At 46.7% G+C, this 15,894-nt stretch overlaps 1 protein-coding gene across 2 annotated transcripts in view; it reads right to left on the bottom strand.

Moving 5' to 3' along the window:
* Positions 1 to 15,894, bottom strand: part of BIVM (basic, immunoglobulin-like variable motif containing) — a 54,531-nt gene that overhangs the window by 11,664 nt on the left and 26,973 nt on the right. For both annotated transcript variants that reach the window (XM_063953211.1, XM_063953212.1), the window contains exons 5-9: positions 15,251 to 15,355; positions 13,359 to 13,453; positions 10,904 to 11,036; positions 10,630 to 10,713; positions 10,191 to 10,287 (exon numbers count right to left, since the gene is read on the bottom strand). In XM_063953211.1, coding sequence (XP_063809281.1) covers positions 10,191 to 10,287; positions 10,630 to 10,713; positions 10,904 to 11,036; positions 13,359 to 13,453; positions 15,251 to 15,355 — 514 coding nt within the window. The remainder of the gene's footprint in view (positions 1 to 10,190; positions 10,288 to 10,629; positions 10,714 to 10,903; positions 11,037 to 13,358; positions 13,454 to 15,250; positions 15,356 to 15,894) is intronic.

Raw genomic sequence — 15,894 nt, 5'->3', positions numbered from 1 at the left:
CATACACCGACTGGTACACCCACGGTGTTACCAGAACGTCCACAGCTATTGCCTGAGGGTCTCTTAACCTGGCGCAATACCTGTCCCGTTTTTTGTTCAGACGGGACGCCATCATGTCCACCTTTGGTAATTCCCAACGGTTTACAATTATGTGGAAAACTTCCCCATGAAGTTCCCACTCTGCCGGGTGGAGGTCGTGCCTACTGAGGAAGTCTGCTTCCCAGTTTCCATTCCCGGAATGAAACACTGCTGACAGTGCCATCACATGATTTTCCGCCCAGCGAAAAGTCCTTGCAGTTTTTGCCACTGCCCTCCTGCTTCTTGTGTCGCCCTGTCTATTTACGTGGGCGACTGCCATGATGTTTTATCCCACTGGATCAATACCGGCTGACCTTGAAGCAGAGGTCTTGCTAAGCTTAGAGCATTATAAATTTACCCTTAGCTATATTTATGTGGAGAAAAATCTCCAGACTTGATCACACTCCCTGGAAATTTTTTCCTTGTGTGACTGCTCCCCAGCCTCTCGGGCTGGCCTCCGTGGTCACCAACATCCAAACTGAATGCCGAATCTGCGGCCCTCTAGAAGATGAGCACTCTGTAACCACCACAGGAGAGACACCCTTGTCCTTGGATATAGGGTTATCCGCTGATGCATCTGAAGATGCGATCCGGACCATTTGTCCAGCAGATCCCACTGAAAAGTTCTTGCATGAAATCTGCCGACTGGAATTGCTTCGAAGGAAGTCACCATTTTTTTTACCATGGCCCATTGTGCAATGATGCACTGATTTTAGGAGGTTCCTGACTAGCTCGGATAACTCCCTGGCTTTCTCTTCCGGGAGAAACACCTTTTTCTGGACTGTGTCCAGAATCATCCCTAAGCACAGGAGACTTGTTGTCGGGATCAGCTGCGATTTTGGAATCTTTAGAATCCACCCCTGCTGTTGTAACAGTATCCGAGATAGTGCTACTCCGACCTCCAACTGTTCCCTGGACTTTGCCCTTATCAGGAGATCGTCCAAGTAAGGGATAATTAAGACGCCTTTTCTTCGAAGAAGAACCATCATTTCGGCCATTACCTTGGTAAAGACCCGGGGTGCCGTAGACAATCCAAACGGCAGCGTCTGAAACTGATAGTGACAGTTCTGTACCACGAACCTGAGGTACCCTTAGTGATAAGGGCAAATTTGGGACATGGAGGTAAGCATCCCTGATGTCTCGGGACACCCGATAGTCCCCTTCTTCCCGGTTCGTTATCACTGCTCTGAGTGACTCCATCTTGATTTGAACCTTTGTAAGTGTTCAAATTTTTTTAGATTTAGAATAGGTCTCACCTAGCCTTCTGGCTTCAGTACCACAATATAGTGTGGAATAATACCCCTTTTCTTGTTGTAGGAGGGGTAATTTAATTATCACCTGCTGGGAATACAGCTCGTGAATTTTTTTCCCATACTGCCTCCTTGTCGGAGGGAGACCTTGGTAAAGCAGCCTTCAGGAGCCTGCGCAGGGGAAACGTCTCGACATTCCAAACTGTACCCCTGGGATACTACTTGTAGGATCCAGGGGTCCTGTACGGTCTCAGCGTCATGCTGAGAGCTTGTCAGAAGGGTTGGAACGCTTCTGTTCCTGGGAATGGGCTGCCTGCTGCAGTCTTCTTCCCTTTCCTCTATCCCTGGGCAGATATGACTCCTATAGGGACGAAAGGACTGAAGCTGAAAAGACGGTGTCTTTTTCTGCAGAGATGTGACTTAGGGTAAAAACGGTGGATTTTCCAGCAGTTGCCGTGGCCACCAGGTCCGATGGACCGACCCCAAATAACTCCTCTTCCTTTATACGGCAATACACCTTTGTGCCGTTTGGAATCTGCATCACCTGACCACTGTCGTGTCCATAAACATCTTCTGGCAGATATGGACATCGCACTTACTCTTGATGCCAGAGTGCAAATATCCCTCTGTGCATCTCGCATATATAGAAATACATCCTTTAAATGCTCTATAGTCAATAAAATACTGTCCCTGTCAAGGGTATCAATATTTTTAGTCAGGGAATCCGACCCAGCCACCCCAGCTCTGCACATCCAGGCTGAGGCGATCGCTGGTCGCAGTATAACACCAGTATGTGTGTATATACTTTTTATAATATTTTTCCAGCCTCCTGTCAGCTGGCTCCTTGAGGACGGCCCTATCTATAGACGGTACCGCCACTTGTTCTGATAAGCGTGTGAGCGCCTTATCCACCCTAAGGGGTGTTTCCCAACGCGCCCTAACTTCTGGCGGGAAAGGGTATACCGCCCATATTTTCTATCGGGGGGAACCCACGCATCATCACACACTTCATTTAATTTATCTGATTCAGGAAAAACTACGGTAGTTTTTTCACATCCCACATAATACCCTCTTTTGTGGTACTTGTAGTATCAGAAATATGTAACACCTCCTTCATTGCCCTTAACGTGTGGCCCTAATAAGGAATACGTTTGTTTATTCACCGTCGACACTGGATTCAGTGTCCCTGTCTGTGTCTGTGTCGACCGACTAAAGTAAACGGGCATTTTAAAACCCCTGACGGTGTTTTTGAGACGTCTGGACCGGTACTAATTGTTTGTCGGCCGTCTCATGTCGTCAACCGACCTTGGCGCGTGTTGACATTATCACGTAATTCCCTAAATAAGCCATCCATTCCGGTGTCGACTCCCTAGAGAGTGACATCACCATTACAGGCAATTGCTCCGCCTCCTCACCAACATCGTCCTCATACATGTCGACACACGTACCGACACACAGCACACACACAGGGAATGCTCTGATAGAGGACAGGACCCACTAGCCCTTTGGAGAGACAGAGGGAGAGTTTGCCAGCACACACCAAAAACGCTATAATTATATAGGGACAACCTTATATAAGTGTTTTCCCTTATAGCATCTTTTTTATATATTTCTAACGCCAAATTAGTGCCCCCCCTCTCTGTTTTAACCCTGTTTCTGTAGTGCAGTGCAGGGGAGAGCCTGGGAGCCTTCCCTCCAGCCTGTGAGGGAAAATGGCGCTGTGTGCTGAGGAGATAGGCCCCGCCCCTTTTTCGGCGGCCTCGTCTCCCGCTCTTAACGGATTCTGGCAGGGGTTAAATATCTCCATATAGCCCCCGGAGGCTATATGTGAGGTATTTTTAGCCAAAAAAGGTTTTCATTTGCCTCCCAGGGCGCCTCCCTCCCAGCGCCCTGCACCCTCAGTGACTGCCGTGTGAAGTGTGCTGAGAGGAAAATGGCGCACAGCTGCAGTGCTGTGCGCTACCTTAAGAAGACTGAGGAGTCTTCTGCCGCCGATTCTGGACCTCTTCTCGTTTCAGCATCTGCAAGGGGGCCGGCGGCGAGGCTCCGGTGACCATCCAGGCTGTACCTGTGATCGTCCCTCTGGAGCTAATGTCCAGTAGCCAAGAAGCCAATCCATCCTGCACGCAGGTGAGTTCACTTCTTCTCCCCTAAGTCCCTCGTTGCAGTGATCCTGTTGCCAGCAGGACTCACTGTAAAATAAAAAACCTAAGCTAAACTTTTCTAAGCAGCTCTTTAGGAGAGCCACCTAGATTGCACCCTTCTCGGCCAGGCACAAAAATCTAACTGAGGCTTGGAGGAGGGTCATAGGGGGAGGAGCCAGTGCACACCACCTGATCCTAAAGCTTTACTTTTTGTGCCCTGTCTCCTGCGGAGCCGCTATTCCCCATGGTCCTTTCAGGAACCCCAGCATCCACTAGGACGATAGAGAAATAAGTGTTCTGAGGATAATACAGCAGCTGGGTCCCTCTAGGTTGATGTGTTATAAAGTAGACAGGATGCTGTTTTTCAGACGTATTCCCATGTTAAACGGTAAGACTCTGGGCGGAGGTAGCGCATATTAGGGGTCACATCTTGCCGGGCTGTCTGAGTATAGAGACGAGGGTTGCTTCAAGCTCGGTAATGATGGTAGAAAGTCTCCAGGCAGGGCTGAGAGTAGTGACAGATTAGTATGGTAAGGCACAATTAATTTGCAGAGCGTATTGCAGAGGCTGCAATCAGCAGCTTATTATATGTCTTCAATAGGTAGAGGTGAATACAGCATGCAGGATAAGTGGGCTCAGAGGATGTCACAGAGCAGCTATGTAGTAACTCTGTGTTGTACTGCCTGTGATCTCAGGAGCTGTTAGGAGAAATCCAAGATGGCCGCCGCCAGAATCATCAGGCCAGAGACTTCACTACCTCTGGCTTTAACGTGCACAGGGAGGGAGCCAACGGTATTTGGAAGGTACCTGAGGGTCTGGGAAGGGTCTCCGCCGCCCAGGCTGGGTGTTGTGAGCCCACAAGAGGTCCGCCGGGTCCCGCCGCGGCCGCGAACGGGTCCCGGAGCTCGGCGCCGGGCTGTCTCCAAAATCGAGGCCCCGGCTTCTGGAGGATGTGTAGGCCCCGATCTCGGAACTGCAGAATTCAGCTCCCAGCGTTACCGGAGGTCACTCCGGGCAGCCCCCAGCAGGTAGCAGCTCACTGGGGGGGATCAGGAGCCAGCAGAGGCTAATATAGGGAGATTTTGGCTGTTTTAGGGATTTATATTCAGGAGCTCCAGCCCAGCGTGACTGTTCAGGCCAGCGTCCAAGCCACCCCTCATAATGTTTTTAAACACCCTCTCTGCTCATTGTCCAGTAACATGTAGTGTATCCAGGAAGATTTTATATGCTTCTTAAGTTTTTTTCTGACGAAGGAGCTCCACCCTCTCACTGCATAATGAATGACTTCTTTTGCATGTCTATGGGGAGGTAGCGGGGCCATTATGAGAATTAAGCCATTTTGATCCCACCCCTTTTTCACAGACTGAGGTATTATGCCACTAGGGGGAGGGGTCCAATTACATAATGTGCCCAGCCACACCCCATAAGTGACCTTCTGATGCATCTCTCCAGGGGTTAAAGTGAGCCGGAACGGGCGGAACTGCGTTCCGCCAGTTCCACTTGGAGACGGAACGCAGTTCCGGCTCACCTAACCTGATGTCCCGGCGCTGCAGGGAGATGCCAGGCGCCCGCTAAGGTTGCATTACCAGCGGGCGCCCGTCTCCCTCTCCACAGCGGCAGCTGGAGGCAGGAGCTCACTACTGAGCTCTTGCTTCTGGCTCTGTCTGTGCGCGCTATGGGAGAGACCATAGTGCCGAGGAGCGGACGCCCAGAGAGGTCTGCGGCGGGAGCGGGGCTTGGAGAGTATGGTTCCTCCCCCCCCCTCCCCTCCCATATGTGTATTAGTAGCGACGCATCTACTGGGGGCAAGTTACTGGGGGGCTTTACTACTGGGGGCAAACTACAGAGGGGCAAAATACTGGGGGGCTTTACTACTGGGGCAAACTACAGAGAGGCAAACTACTGAGGGGCTTTAGTACTGGGGGGCAAACTACAAGGGGGCAAGCTACAAAGGGGCAAACTACTGGGGGCATTAATACAAGGGGGCAAACTACATGGGGGTTAAACTACAGGGGCTAAACAACTGGGGGCTAAACAACTGGGGGCTAAACTACATGGGGCAAAACTACATGAGGGCAAAACTACTGGGGGCATTACCACTGGGAGGCTAAACTAAAGGGAGGGAGGGAGGAGTAAATTACTGGGGTCATAACTGCAGGGGCATTACCAGTGGGGGCATGACTACTGGGGCTAAACTACAGGGGGCTAAACGACGGGGCATTACTACAGGCAACATTACTACTGGGGGCAATACTACACAGGGGCATTACCATTAAGGGCATTACTGATGGGGTGCACTGCTAATGAGAGCATTGTACAGGGGGCACTTCATAAGGGGCACCACTCCTGGGGACATAAGGGGCACTAATATTGCGGGCATTGCATAAGGGGCACTACTACTGTGGGCATTGTATAAGGGGTGCTACTGCTGTGGGCATTACTGTATGGGCCGACAAAGAAGCTGAGCTCCCGGTCCGCCCTCTGTCTCTCCGCCCCTACCATCGCCGCCGCACTGGAAGCCCTGGTTCCAGATTCCCAGCTGCAGCGGATCTGGGACCAGGCCGGCTTTATTATTCCTGCCGCCGCATCGAGCTCCTGTGACCGCGGCGCTACTAGTTCAAATCTGTTGCTGATTGGCTGCCAGTCCGCAGCAGTTTTGAAATATTAGCGGCGTGGTCACAGGATCTCGATGCGGTGGCAGGGATAATAAAGCCAGCCTGGTTCCAGATCCACTGCAGCCGCCCTCAGCCTCCTCTGCCACCCCGCCCCTTGGACCTCTGCATGCCCACAGCCTCCTCCTCCGCACTATCTCCGAGGCCCACAGCCTCCTCCATTCCACGCCTACCACAGCCTACTCATCCACCGCACCGCAGACCACTGCCGCTGCTAAACAGGTAATCTTACCCTGCTGCCTTTCTCTCTCCCTAGTCCCTACTGTATGCCCTTGCTGTCACTTTCCATGTCCCTGCTGTCATTTTCCATGTCCCTGCTGTCATTTTCCATGTCCCTGCTGTCATTTTCCATGTCCCTGCTGTCACTCTGTAGTGTGAATTTCGGCTCATACCGTGTGCTATAATGTGAATTTCGGCTCATACCGTGTGCTATAATGTGAATTTCGGCTCATACCGTGTGCTATAATGTGAATTCCGGCTCATACTGTGTGGTGTAATGTGAATTTGGCTCATACTGTGTGGTGTAATATGAATGTGGCTCATACTGTGTGGTATAATGTGAATTTTGGCTCATACTGTGTGGTATAATGTGAATTTCGGCTCATACTGTGTGGTAAAATGTGAAAGGGGTCCTACTATTGTGGTGCATAATGTGTATAAGGGGTATATGGTGTGGTAAACTACACTGAAGGGCACGCCCCCTTTTCAGGAGCGCACGTGCCTTTGGCGCGCACATAATTACAACCTTCACTTTTCCATACCCCCACTTCAAAATTTTCACTTGGGTGCTACTACTGTGGGCATTATTACTATTGTATGACCATGCCCCTTTCTTTTTGAGACCACACCCCCTTTTTGCTGCGCGCAATACCTTTTTTGCTTGGGCACCGTGGGGAGGGGGGTGAGTTCCACCACCTCTCTAGGACCACTTTAAGCACTGCATCTCTCCACTTGGTGTATGGGGAGGGTGTATTATATATACACATTTGTGTGTGATAAAGATTCTAGATATGTAGCAATTAAAACGAACCTCTACCCTACAAATCCAGAGTTTGCCCTTTTAATGTGCCAAATAGCTGTCCAGCAGAATGTTCACTCACATTTTTGGATCCGCAGACTTCTTATTTGTGCCAATCCATTAGACACATTCCTGTCCTTAGTTGCTATGGTACCAGAGCTGAAACACAGCACTGATTTCAAGGCATTCCAGAAACACTGTTGACTCCCTTGTAGGACACTGAATTATGTGCCATTATTTAGAGGCTAGTGACGCCACACTCACATCATATACCGTGTGACAATGAGGGCCAGATGCAAGTACATACCATACAACAGCTCACATTTTGCATTTTTTTGCTAGTTCCAGTAGGCTGATTCTGCTTGTTCCGGGGCTTACACGGTTTATTACATCTGCCCCAGAGAATTGCTGGGACAAAAGCCACCATCTGCACTGCAATCTCTTCTGCTTGTCATGGTACCCAGAGATCAGTTGCTGGTGACAGAATTTGATGGCAGACAGGAACCAGTTGGTTAATCTCAACCCTTTTTGATCCTTAGTTCTTTATAAGGATATTCATATGCCTATCCCAAGTATGTTTATATTGCTCTACTATCTTAGGGGGGTATTCAATTAGTGCCATTTTTTGGACTAGTCGAAAAAACTTCACTTTCGCTCGTTTTTAGGTTGAATTTACATCCGACCTATTTAATGCCAGTACCGTTTTTTCGATTGGTCAAAAACGCAGGCACTGGCGAAAACCACACGTATTGGTAAATTTGCCGCTGATACACGTGTTTTGGCATATTTGCTGCCATGTTTGCCCATTTTTGGCGCAATTCTCACCCATGCTGATTCGACAAAAAAGAGTGAAACAGCATGGGCGAAAATGGATTAAAAAACCCGCGAAAATGCCCGCAATTGAATACCCTGTCTCGAATTAGGCACTTATTTGAATACCCCACTTCGGAAGGAAGGCTATACCACTTATCCACTACGCTTTCTGTGAAGTCATTTTTCCTTAAATTTCCCCTGATACTGCCTCCCTCCAGTTTCAGGGCATGTCCTCCTGTACTTTGTTAAAACCCTTGGTATATTTAAAAGTTTCTATAATGTCCCCCCTTTAGGCCGCACAGCATGCTGACCGGAGCTTCCCCCATCAACAAGCAGCAATTGCGAAAGCATCGCAATTTCTGCTTGTTAGCAGAAACTGAGGAAGCCTCCTGCCGGCGCAGGAGACCCGCCGCCATATTCTCAATCGTGGCAGCTCCGTGTGATGTCACGCAGCCACCGTGATCACGCCCCCGACACACCCGTTTGGCAAACTCCGCCCCCCCTTCCATGCCGCACTGCCCCTGCAATGCGCTTCCCTCATCCCAGCATTCACAGCGGCAGCCAGCCAATGTGGAAGAAGAGGGACAGCTGCAGCGGCGCCGGCACCAATTACAGTGCGCAACTGCGGCTCCCGAGTCCCCCTCCCTCCTCCATCTCCCCTGCCGTAATGTGTAAAAAGGGGACTCTGTCCGCCGTAATGTGTAAAAAGGGGCTCTACCTGGTGTAGTTGCGCTACTGTGCAGCGTAATTTGAACAATGGAGACTACTGTGCACCGTAATATGAATTGATAATATTTTGTGGCCGCACCCCTACCCCATGAAGCCACGCCCATATGGCGCGCACTGCCCCTATTTTACATAAGGGGGGGTGGGGAGCGCCGATGCCATTTCTTACACACAGTGCAAAAATGTCTAGTCAGGGCACTGTTGCCGACCTCCCCCCACGACCGCCTCCCCCCCCAGACCCCCACCCCCCTGCGGGGCGATCTGAATAATTCCGGTTGGATCGCGATTTGCGATCCAACCTGAATTAGCCCCATGGTCTCCAGAACTGGATAGAGTATTCCAGGTGAGGGCGTACCAATACAGTGGCAGTATTACTAATTTCTTTCTGCCAACGATTCCTTTCCCTATGGAACCAAGCATCTGATGTGCCTTTCTCATTGCTTTGTTGCATTGCGTCCCTGCCTCTTGAAATAGTGACTCCTAGTACCCTTTCTCCTCCTATTACCCTTAATACTATATTTAGTCTTTGTGCTTTTGAGAGTGCATGATTTTGTATTTTTTATCATTAAACTCCAGCAAACTATGGTGGCCAATCCCGGGATCGGCGGGATCCCGGGATTTAGTGCCAAAAACGGCCGTGATACAATCCCGGGATTGGAGGCTCCAATCCCAGTGATTGAGGGATCAGCGTTGAGCATCCACAGGACGCTCAGACGCTGCCCGGCTTCCTCCTTCCGGCTCCATCGGCGCAGCATGAGGTCACCCTGTGCTGTCAGCCGCCGCTGGGGAGAGAGAATGTGAAGTTCCCCGCCCGCGGTATACGGTTAGTTATGTGTGCGGGGCGGGCGGGGTAGGGCGAGGGGGCGGCAACATAGTTAAAAGCCAATCTCGGGTATCCCGGATTAGGCATTTTTCAATCCAGATACCCGGGATTGAAAAATGGCCCAGGATTGGCTTCCCTACAGCAAACAGCTCCATCAGGAAGGTGTCTGCCTACAGAGTGATATGTCATGGGTTCAAATCCTGGGAATGACAATTGCAAATTATATGTCGAAAATATGGACAATGTGACTTTTAAAAGGTGCAGGAACTAGAGGGGGAGTTAGACACAGAAGAGATAGCTGCAGCTATTAACCACAGAAGGAGATAATGTCGGCTATCAATTAACTGATTAAAACAGTTCATTTGAGAGGTGTCACGACAAGCTGTAAATCAGCAGCAAATACAGGTCAGCACACCTTCAGGGCAGGAGCCCAGCGGCAGCTGACTCCATTGCCTCGGGAAGTTCCGCCTCTCACGGAGACCAATTTCCAGTATTAAGTCGACCATAGTGTGGTAATTTGTATCGTAAAATACAGGTAGTTCTGGGCCTCTTGTAACGCTATTTCAAAATTGGATTTATGGTACTTACATGTCAGACACTTCTTAGTAACTTTACTTACAAGTGGTCTGTAGCAAAGAGGTCTATACTCTATACAGTAAGACTCACCTTTTTTGTTTTCCTATATTGTAGACCCCTTTCTGTGTGACGAATATCAAAGAATTCAGGATTTTGTGTGTTCAAATCAGTAACAATGTCTGTCCATCTACAGGAAAAATATGAATGAAATGGTTACATAGCAAACGCAACTATTTCCTAGTACAGTAATGCATAACTAAACAAATTAACTTTTATTCCATTTTTGGGTTTCAAACATTAAAACAGGATTATTTGTTTTAACACTGGTCTGTCATCTATAAATGGTTCATGTGGCTTCAGACGTGACACCACACACAGATCTAGTAGCTGGTGCACAGTTTTTTTGTTTTCACCTAACAGTAGGTTCCAAAACCTTGAAGAGATAAGGGTTTTCTAGTGATAAAGTGCAATTACTTGTGCTAGTTCTAAAGCCTTAGTTTTCTATTAATATTTTTTCGACTTAACATACTTTTTACAATGAATTGTTGGATGTTTTCTGCTCGGTTCGCCTATTAATATCCAGTATTCAACTTCATGCTGGAACAACGGATCCCTGCAATGCAAAGATATATAGTACTGATCCATGTAACATTACAGGAAATATGCAATACATTTCTCTATACATGTCAAATGTTGACAGTAGATAAATAAACAATGTTTAACTAGGTTTATGTTATTGTTTTCACATTTAGACATATTTTACTCAAATTAACTCTGACATGTATTGCATAGATTCTACTCACCTGTATGCTTTACAGGGCTTTACTGGAGTAGCTTCAAATCCAATAGGGCAAAAATAGTGGTTCTGGCAATGATAAATGTAGGCCATGGAATCATCCTTCAAGCCCTGGGTCAATTTGGACAAAGCGCCAACAGCTAGAAAGCACATATGGGGAAACCAGGTCAAAACAGCAGCTTTCAATTAACTACAGCAGTCTCAGACTTCAAGCAACCATGGCTGATACAGTCAGCTTATCTGAATATACACTTATACAGACTTTAACAGGAAATAAAATAACATAAACAATCTAATCTCCGCTTGTGTTTGTGGGGATTCTCATATTTGTGTTATTTTGCAACCGTAGGGAGGGATTTTGTTTTTGTTCCTATCTTTCTAGCCAAATACTGGCAACAGCAAAATGTATGGCCCATACAATGCTGAAATTATTTTCTGTATGAAACCCCACGATAACCCATGGGAGACTTTTACATGGCTCAAATCATACCTCCTGGAGAACCATTCTTCCTTATGTGACCTTTAAGTCTCTCTCTTTGATTAAAAGTGTTTCCCATTTGTTCTACAAATACTTTTTATTGGAAAAAATACTGCCTTCCTGAGCTCTATTAATACTTCTTATGTTTGTAAAAGTTTCTATAATATCTCCTATGTCCCTGCTCTCCCCTAAGTGGCAGTCAATCCTGAGAAGCCCATACACCATTTTAGTAGCCCTCTCAGGATATAGGTTTAAGGTGTGTTCTCAACAGTGACTTATAAGTTGCAAACTAACCTCTATTCCAGCTCTTACTATACAAGCAAATATTCTGCTGCCATCTTCCACTGCTTACTTACCTTCATATACCTTTCCCCAGTAGACATAACTTCACTATTTGTTTTGTATTTTGCTTTTGCCTGTGTGCCACACATGCAATAAAACACACCTTGCCTTGTAAACCTTAAAGAAGTTAGCTAATTTATACCTTAAACAAAACTGAACCTAGGACTAATAATTGAACTAAACCATTGCCTCATGTCCTTTAGTGAAATATTATCTACAGTACAGTACAGTACTGTATGTACATCGCTAACTTAACTCAAATACAAGAATTTTCAGTTATGGAATTTAATGTAGATAATGCACCAAATACCATTGGTAAGCTCTAAGCTACAGTGGATCCAGTTAACCACCCTGATCACTTTAAATAAAAAAACAAACACACAAACGCCACAAGATTTATGTCACACTTTCTATGCACTTTTCGCTCACTCAAATAATCCTGTCCCAAACAAATAAAATTTACTTTGGAACTTCAGTGTAAAATTAGGAGCACAGGAGCTCCTAATCCATAATGTGCACTACCACATACACTACCACTACATTGGCACACTTATCTATGCACCTCCCAACCAACTAGGTGCATGTGAGCAAAGGTAGGTACAGTATGTGTAGTCATTAAAGAGCAGTTGTTGTGCGGTTTCACATTCCGTAAATTAAGTTTTACAGAAAGTTAAAACTATTTTAATCTATTACTCGAAACAGCATATCTGGCTGGCTGCACTGTGGGTTCTATATTACATAATTTAGATACTAGGGGGAACAAAAAAAGTCTTAATGCTAATAAGACGTCAAGGAGTCTATTTACGAAGCAGTGAAAAGTGTGGAAAAGTGAGCCAGTGGAGAAGTTGCCCATGGCAACCAATCAGCATTGAAGTAACATTTATAATTTGCATACTATACAATTGTACGGAGCAGCTGATTGGTTGCCATGGGCAACTTCTCCACAGGCTCACTTCTCCACTCTTTTCACTACTTCATGAATAGACCCCTTAATGGGAACTCAGTGTATGGCGAGTGCTCATATATACCCACAGAGACTATGTAATAGAAATGTAACAGACCATGATTTGTGGAAGCCGGCGCAATTTAGGGGAGCTAGTCATTAGATTTAATAATAAATCTAATTGGGGCTTTAAATCCAGTGACTATATTACAGATTCCCACAAATCGCAGGCTATTACATTTGGCCATATGAATGTTGGAACGCTTTGCTTAGTGGTTACCACTTAGTTATGTAATATTTATTCCCCTCAGACATACATTTAAAAAATGTAACAGTAGTTTGCATTTGAAAATAAAGCCGGAGGAGCAGAGTTATAAAATGAAGCTATACCATTGCAGACATTCGGCCAAAGCTTGCCGAAAAACCTTTGCAATATTCTGTCCAACCTTTGTTTTATACTGAATTGTTTTATCCGAAAAATATCATATGGGTATTTTTTCCCCACATAACAATGATCCAGTGAGGTGTAAACAAGGTGGGCAAAACAAAACCATGCCCTAAAACATGCCTTACTATACAGGTCAGCAGAAACAGCACATGCAATAAACAGGAATCCATATCCCCTCAGGAACGTAAGGGCTCAGGGTAAATACCTCCTCTTCAGTGCTATACATTGCTGCTGCATCACTGTGCACTCACCGGATTCTCCTGCAGTCTTATTCTTCCCATGTGGTTTGTACAGCATATATGAACACCCTTTCACATGAAAGTGATCATTCATTTGTTTGAACCATCTAAAAGGAGAAGAATTCCACTAAGGTTAAAATGCAGATACAGAAGAGATAATGGAGGTACAAATGTGTCTTCATACATCATTGCTGCAGTCACGGCAAACAGCCTCTCTTGGCACGCCAGGTTCCGTGACACTCTGCTAGCATCTGACATCTTTTTTTATGAAAATGCATCTTAGGGGTGTATTCAATAAGTGTCAGAAGCTGCCGTCTTGTCGGAAAGACGGCATCTTCCGACAGGTTTAGGTCGGAAAGGGTTCCGACCTATTCAATACTGGCTGTTTTTTTTCCAACAAGTCGGGAATTCCCGACTTGTCGGAAAACACGTGGATTGTCGGATTAGCCGTGGATCCACGTGTTCCGCGGGCAAATTCGACAGGTTTTGGCCCCAGTTCCGACAATGTCAATCCAACTTTTTTTAAAGTCGGATTGACACTGTCGGAACCGGGGAGATGAGACGTGTGAGGCGGCCGGAGGAGCAGAGGCATAGGCGGCCGGAGGAGCAGCGGTACAAGCGGCCGGAGGAGCAGCGGGACAGGCGGCCGGAATAGCAGAGGCAGCCGGAGGAGCCAGGGATCGGGGACTGGTGAGTATTGCCAGTATTGACGGTCGGATTTGGCTGCCCCATTGAATACTCACCTGTCGGGCAGGTATTGAATATACCCCTTAGTCGCAACACAAGGCAAATAAGACGCACAAGAACACTGCTGATTCATTTAATAGGTGACACTTGTATATCTGTGTGCGAGGGAGCCTCTGAATCGGCGTATGCAGTGCCATGATTACATAGAGGGGTTGTAATTAGGTAGGATAGCTTATGGAGGTTACGTGGGTGGTCCTGGAGTTTGATTAACCTCTTCAGGCAGTCTTGTTTCAGGAAACACTTGTAGGTTTGGAGCAAGTTAGAAGAAATTCTTATTGTGCTCGGGCGGGCCGGGGGGCAGTGCACGGACTGGGTGTACCCGGAAAAAAATCCTGTCACCATGAGTGGGAGCAGGTAATGAGTGTGGATGATAAAAGCAGAGTTGGGAGATATTTTGAGATAAGCGAGATGCAGGTAGGTGTTGAATGGTTTATAGAAGTATAAGTAAAAGTATTTTTTTATTGAATGCAGGAAAAAACAAAACAAAAACAGGCAACCAGTGTAAGAACTGCTGGGCCCGTGCATTTAAAACAGATTATGGGGGTGAAAGTCTGTTTAGGGGGAAGACCAGTAAAGATTCTATTGCAATAAAAGCAATGCTGGTTATAATGAGTGTATATTAATTGTGTGTGAGATATGGACATATTCTGGATATGTTTCTTGGATGTACAGTATGTATTAGGATTTGGAAACAGATTGAATGTGGGCAACAATGAACAGTTCAGAGTCAAGGATGACACCTAGGCAGCGAGCTTGAGGGATACGGTTAATGGTCATGGTATCACAAAAGAGAGATCATGTCAGAACAAGAACTACAATTGGCCAGTGAAAATATTAATTCCGATTTTGTATAAGTTTAAGGTGGAGAGATGACATCCTAGATCAGAGCTGGCCAAACCAGTCCTCAAGATCTACCAACAGTTCATATTTTCCAGAACACCTAGCTGGTGCTCAGGTGTAGTCATTACTAATTAAGATGTGCTGCATTCATTCCTAACTGACAATTCTACAGATCTCCAGGAGGACTGGAAAACATGAACTGTTGGTAGATCTCGAGGACCGGTTTGGCCAGCCCTGTCCTAGATGAAATGGAAGTTTTGAAAACGATGCTATGTTTAAGCTATCGTGCTGTATATAACATAACTGGCTGAATTTACCTCATCAAAGTTGTATTCCCAGTAAAAGGACCAAAACGAATCTCTTCAAAGGGTGGCTGAAAACCCAAAATATGCAGAGCTTCTTCTTGGGTTATTGGTGGAAGACTTTGGGATAGACAAAACCATGATGTTGTATCAGTATGAACCACAATAAAGCACAGTCATGTTTAATAAATACATTGTTTAAACAGAGAACATCAGACAAATTATATTTTTATAGAAAGCTATCTCCTCAATTAAAAAAAACAAAAAAACTTTACCCCTGCGCTTTTATCTGGAGAACAGCATGGGCCAGTACTGAGCGCACTAGAGAGTAGCTCCCGGGTTTACTATCTGGAGATTGGGCCTTTGGTATATACATTGCTGGCCTGTGCCAGAAATGTATGTAACCCAGGGATACAACATTGGTTGCAGCAACTCACTTCACAGAGAAAGCTGCTGCAGATGAATGTGCTGCTACCGCTGTTTGCTGCTCCTCAGCGTGCGTCTCCGTGCGATCGTGAGTTTGCCGGAGGGAGCAGGGCGGGACCGCGGCGCCATAACCGGTGGGGTTTGGGGAGGGAGCAGAGCGGAAAGTCATTCATCTTTCAGCCATCATCGCTCGTGGCCGAACACACTGAGCGATGATGGCTGAAAAATGAAAA

The sequence above is a fragment of the Pseudophryne corroboree genome, chromosome 2 (genome assembly GCF_028390025.1).
Source record: "Pseudophryne corroboree isolate aPseCor3 chromosome 2, aPseCor3.hap2, whole genome shotgun sequence".
NCBI lineage: Eukaryota > Metazoa > Chordata > Amphibia > Anura > Myobatrachidae > Pseudophryne > Pseudophryne corroboree.
Note: the sequence above shows the minus strand (reverse complement) of the source record. Positions and strands in the feature narration are given on the sequence as shown.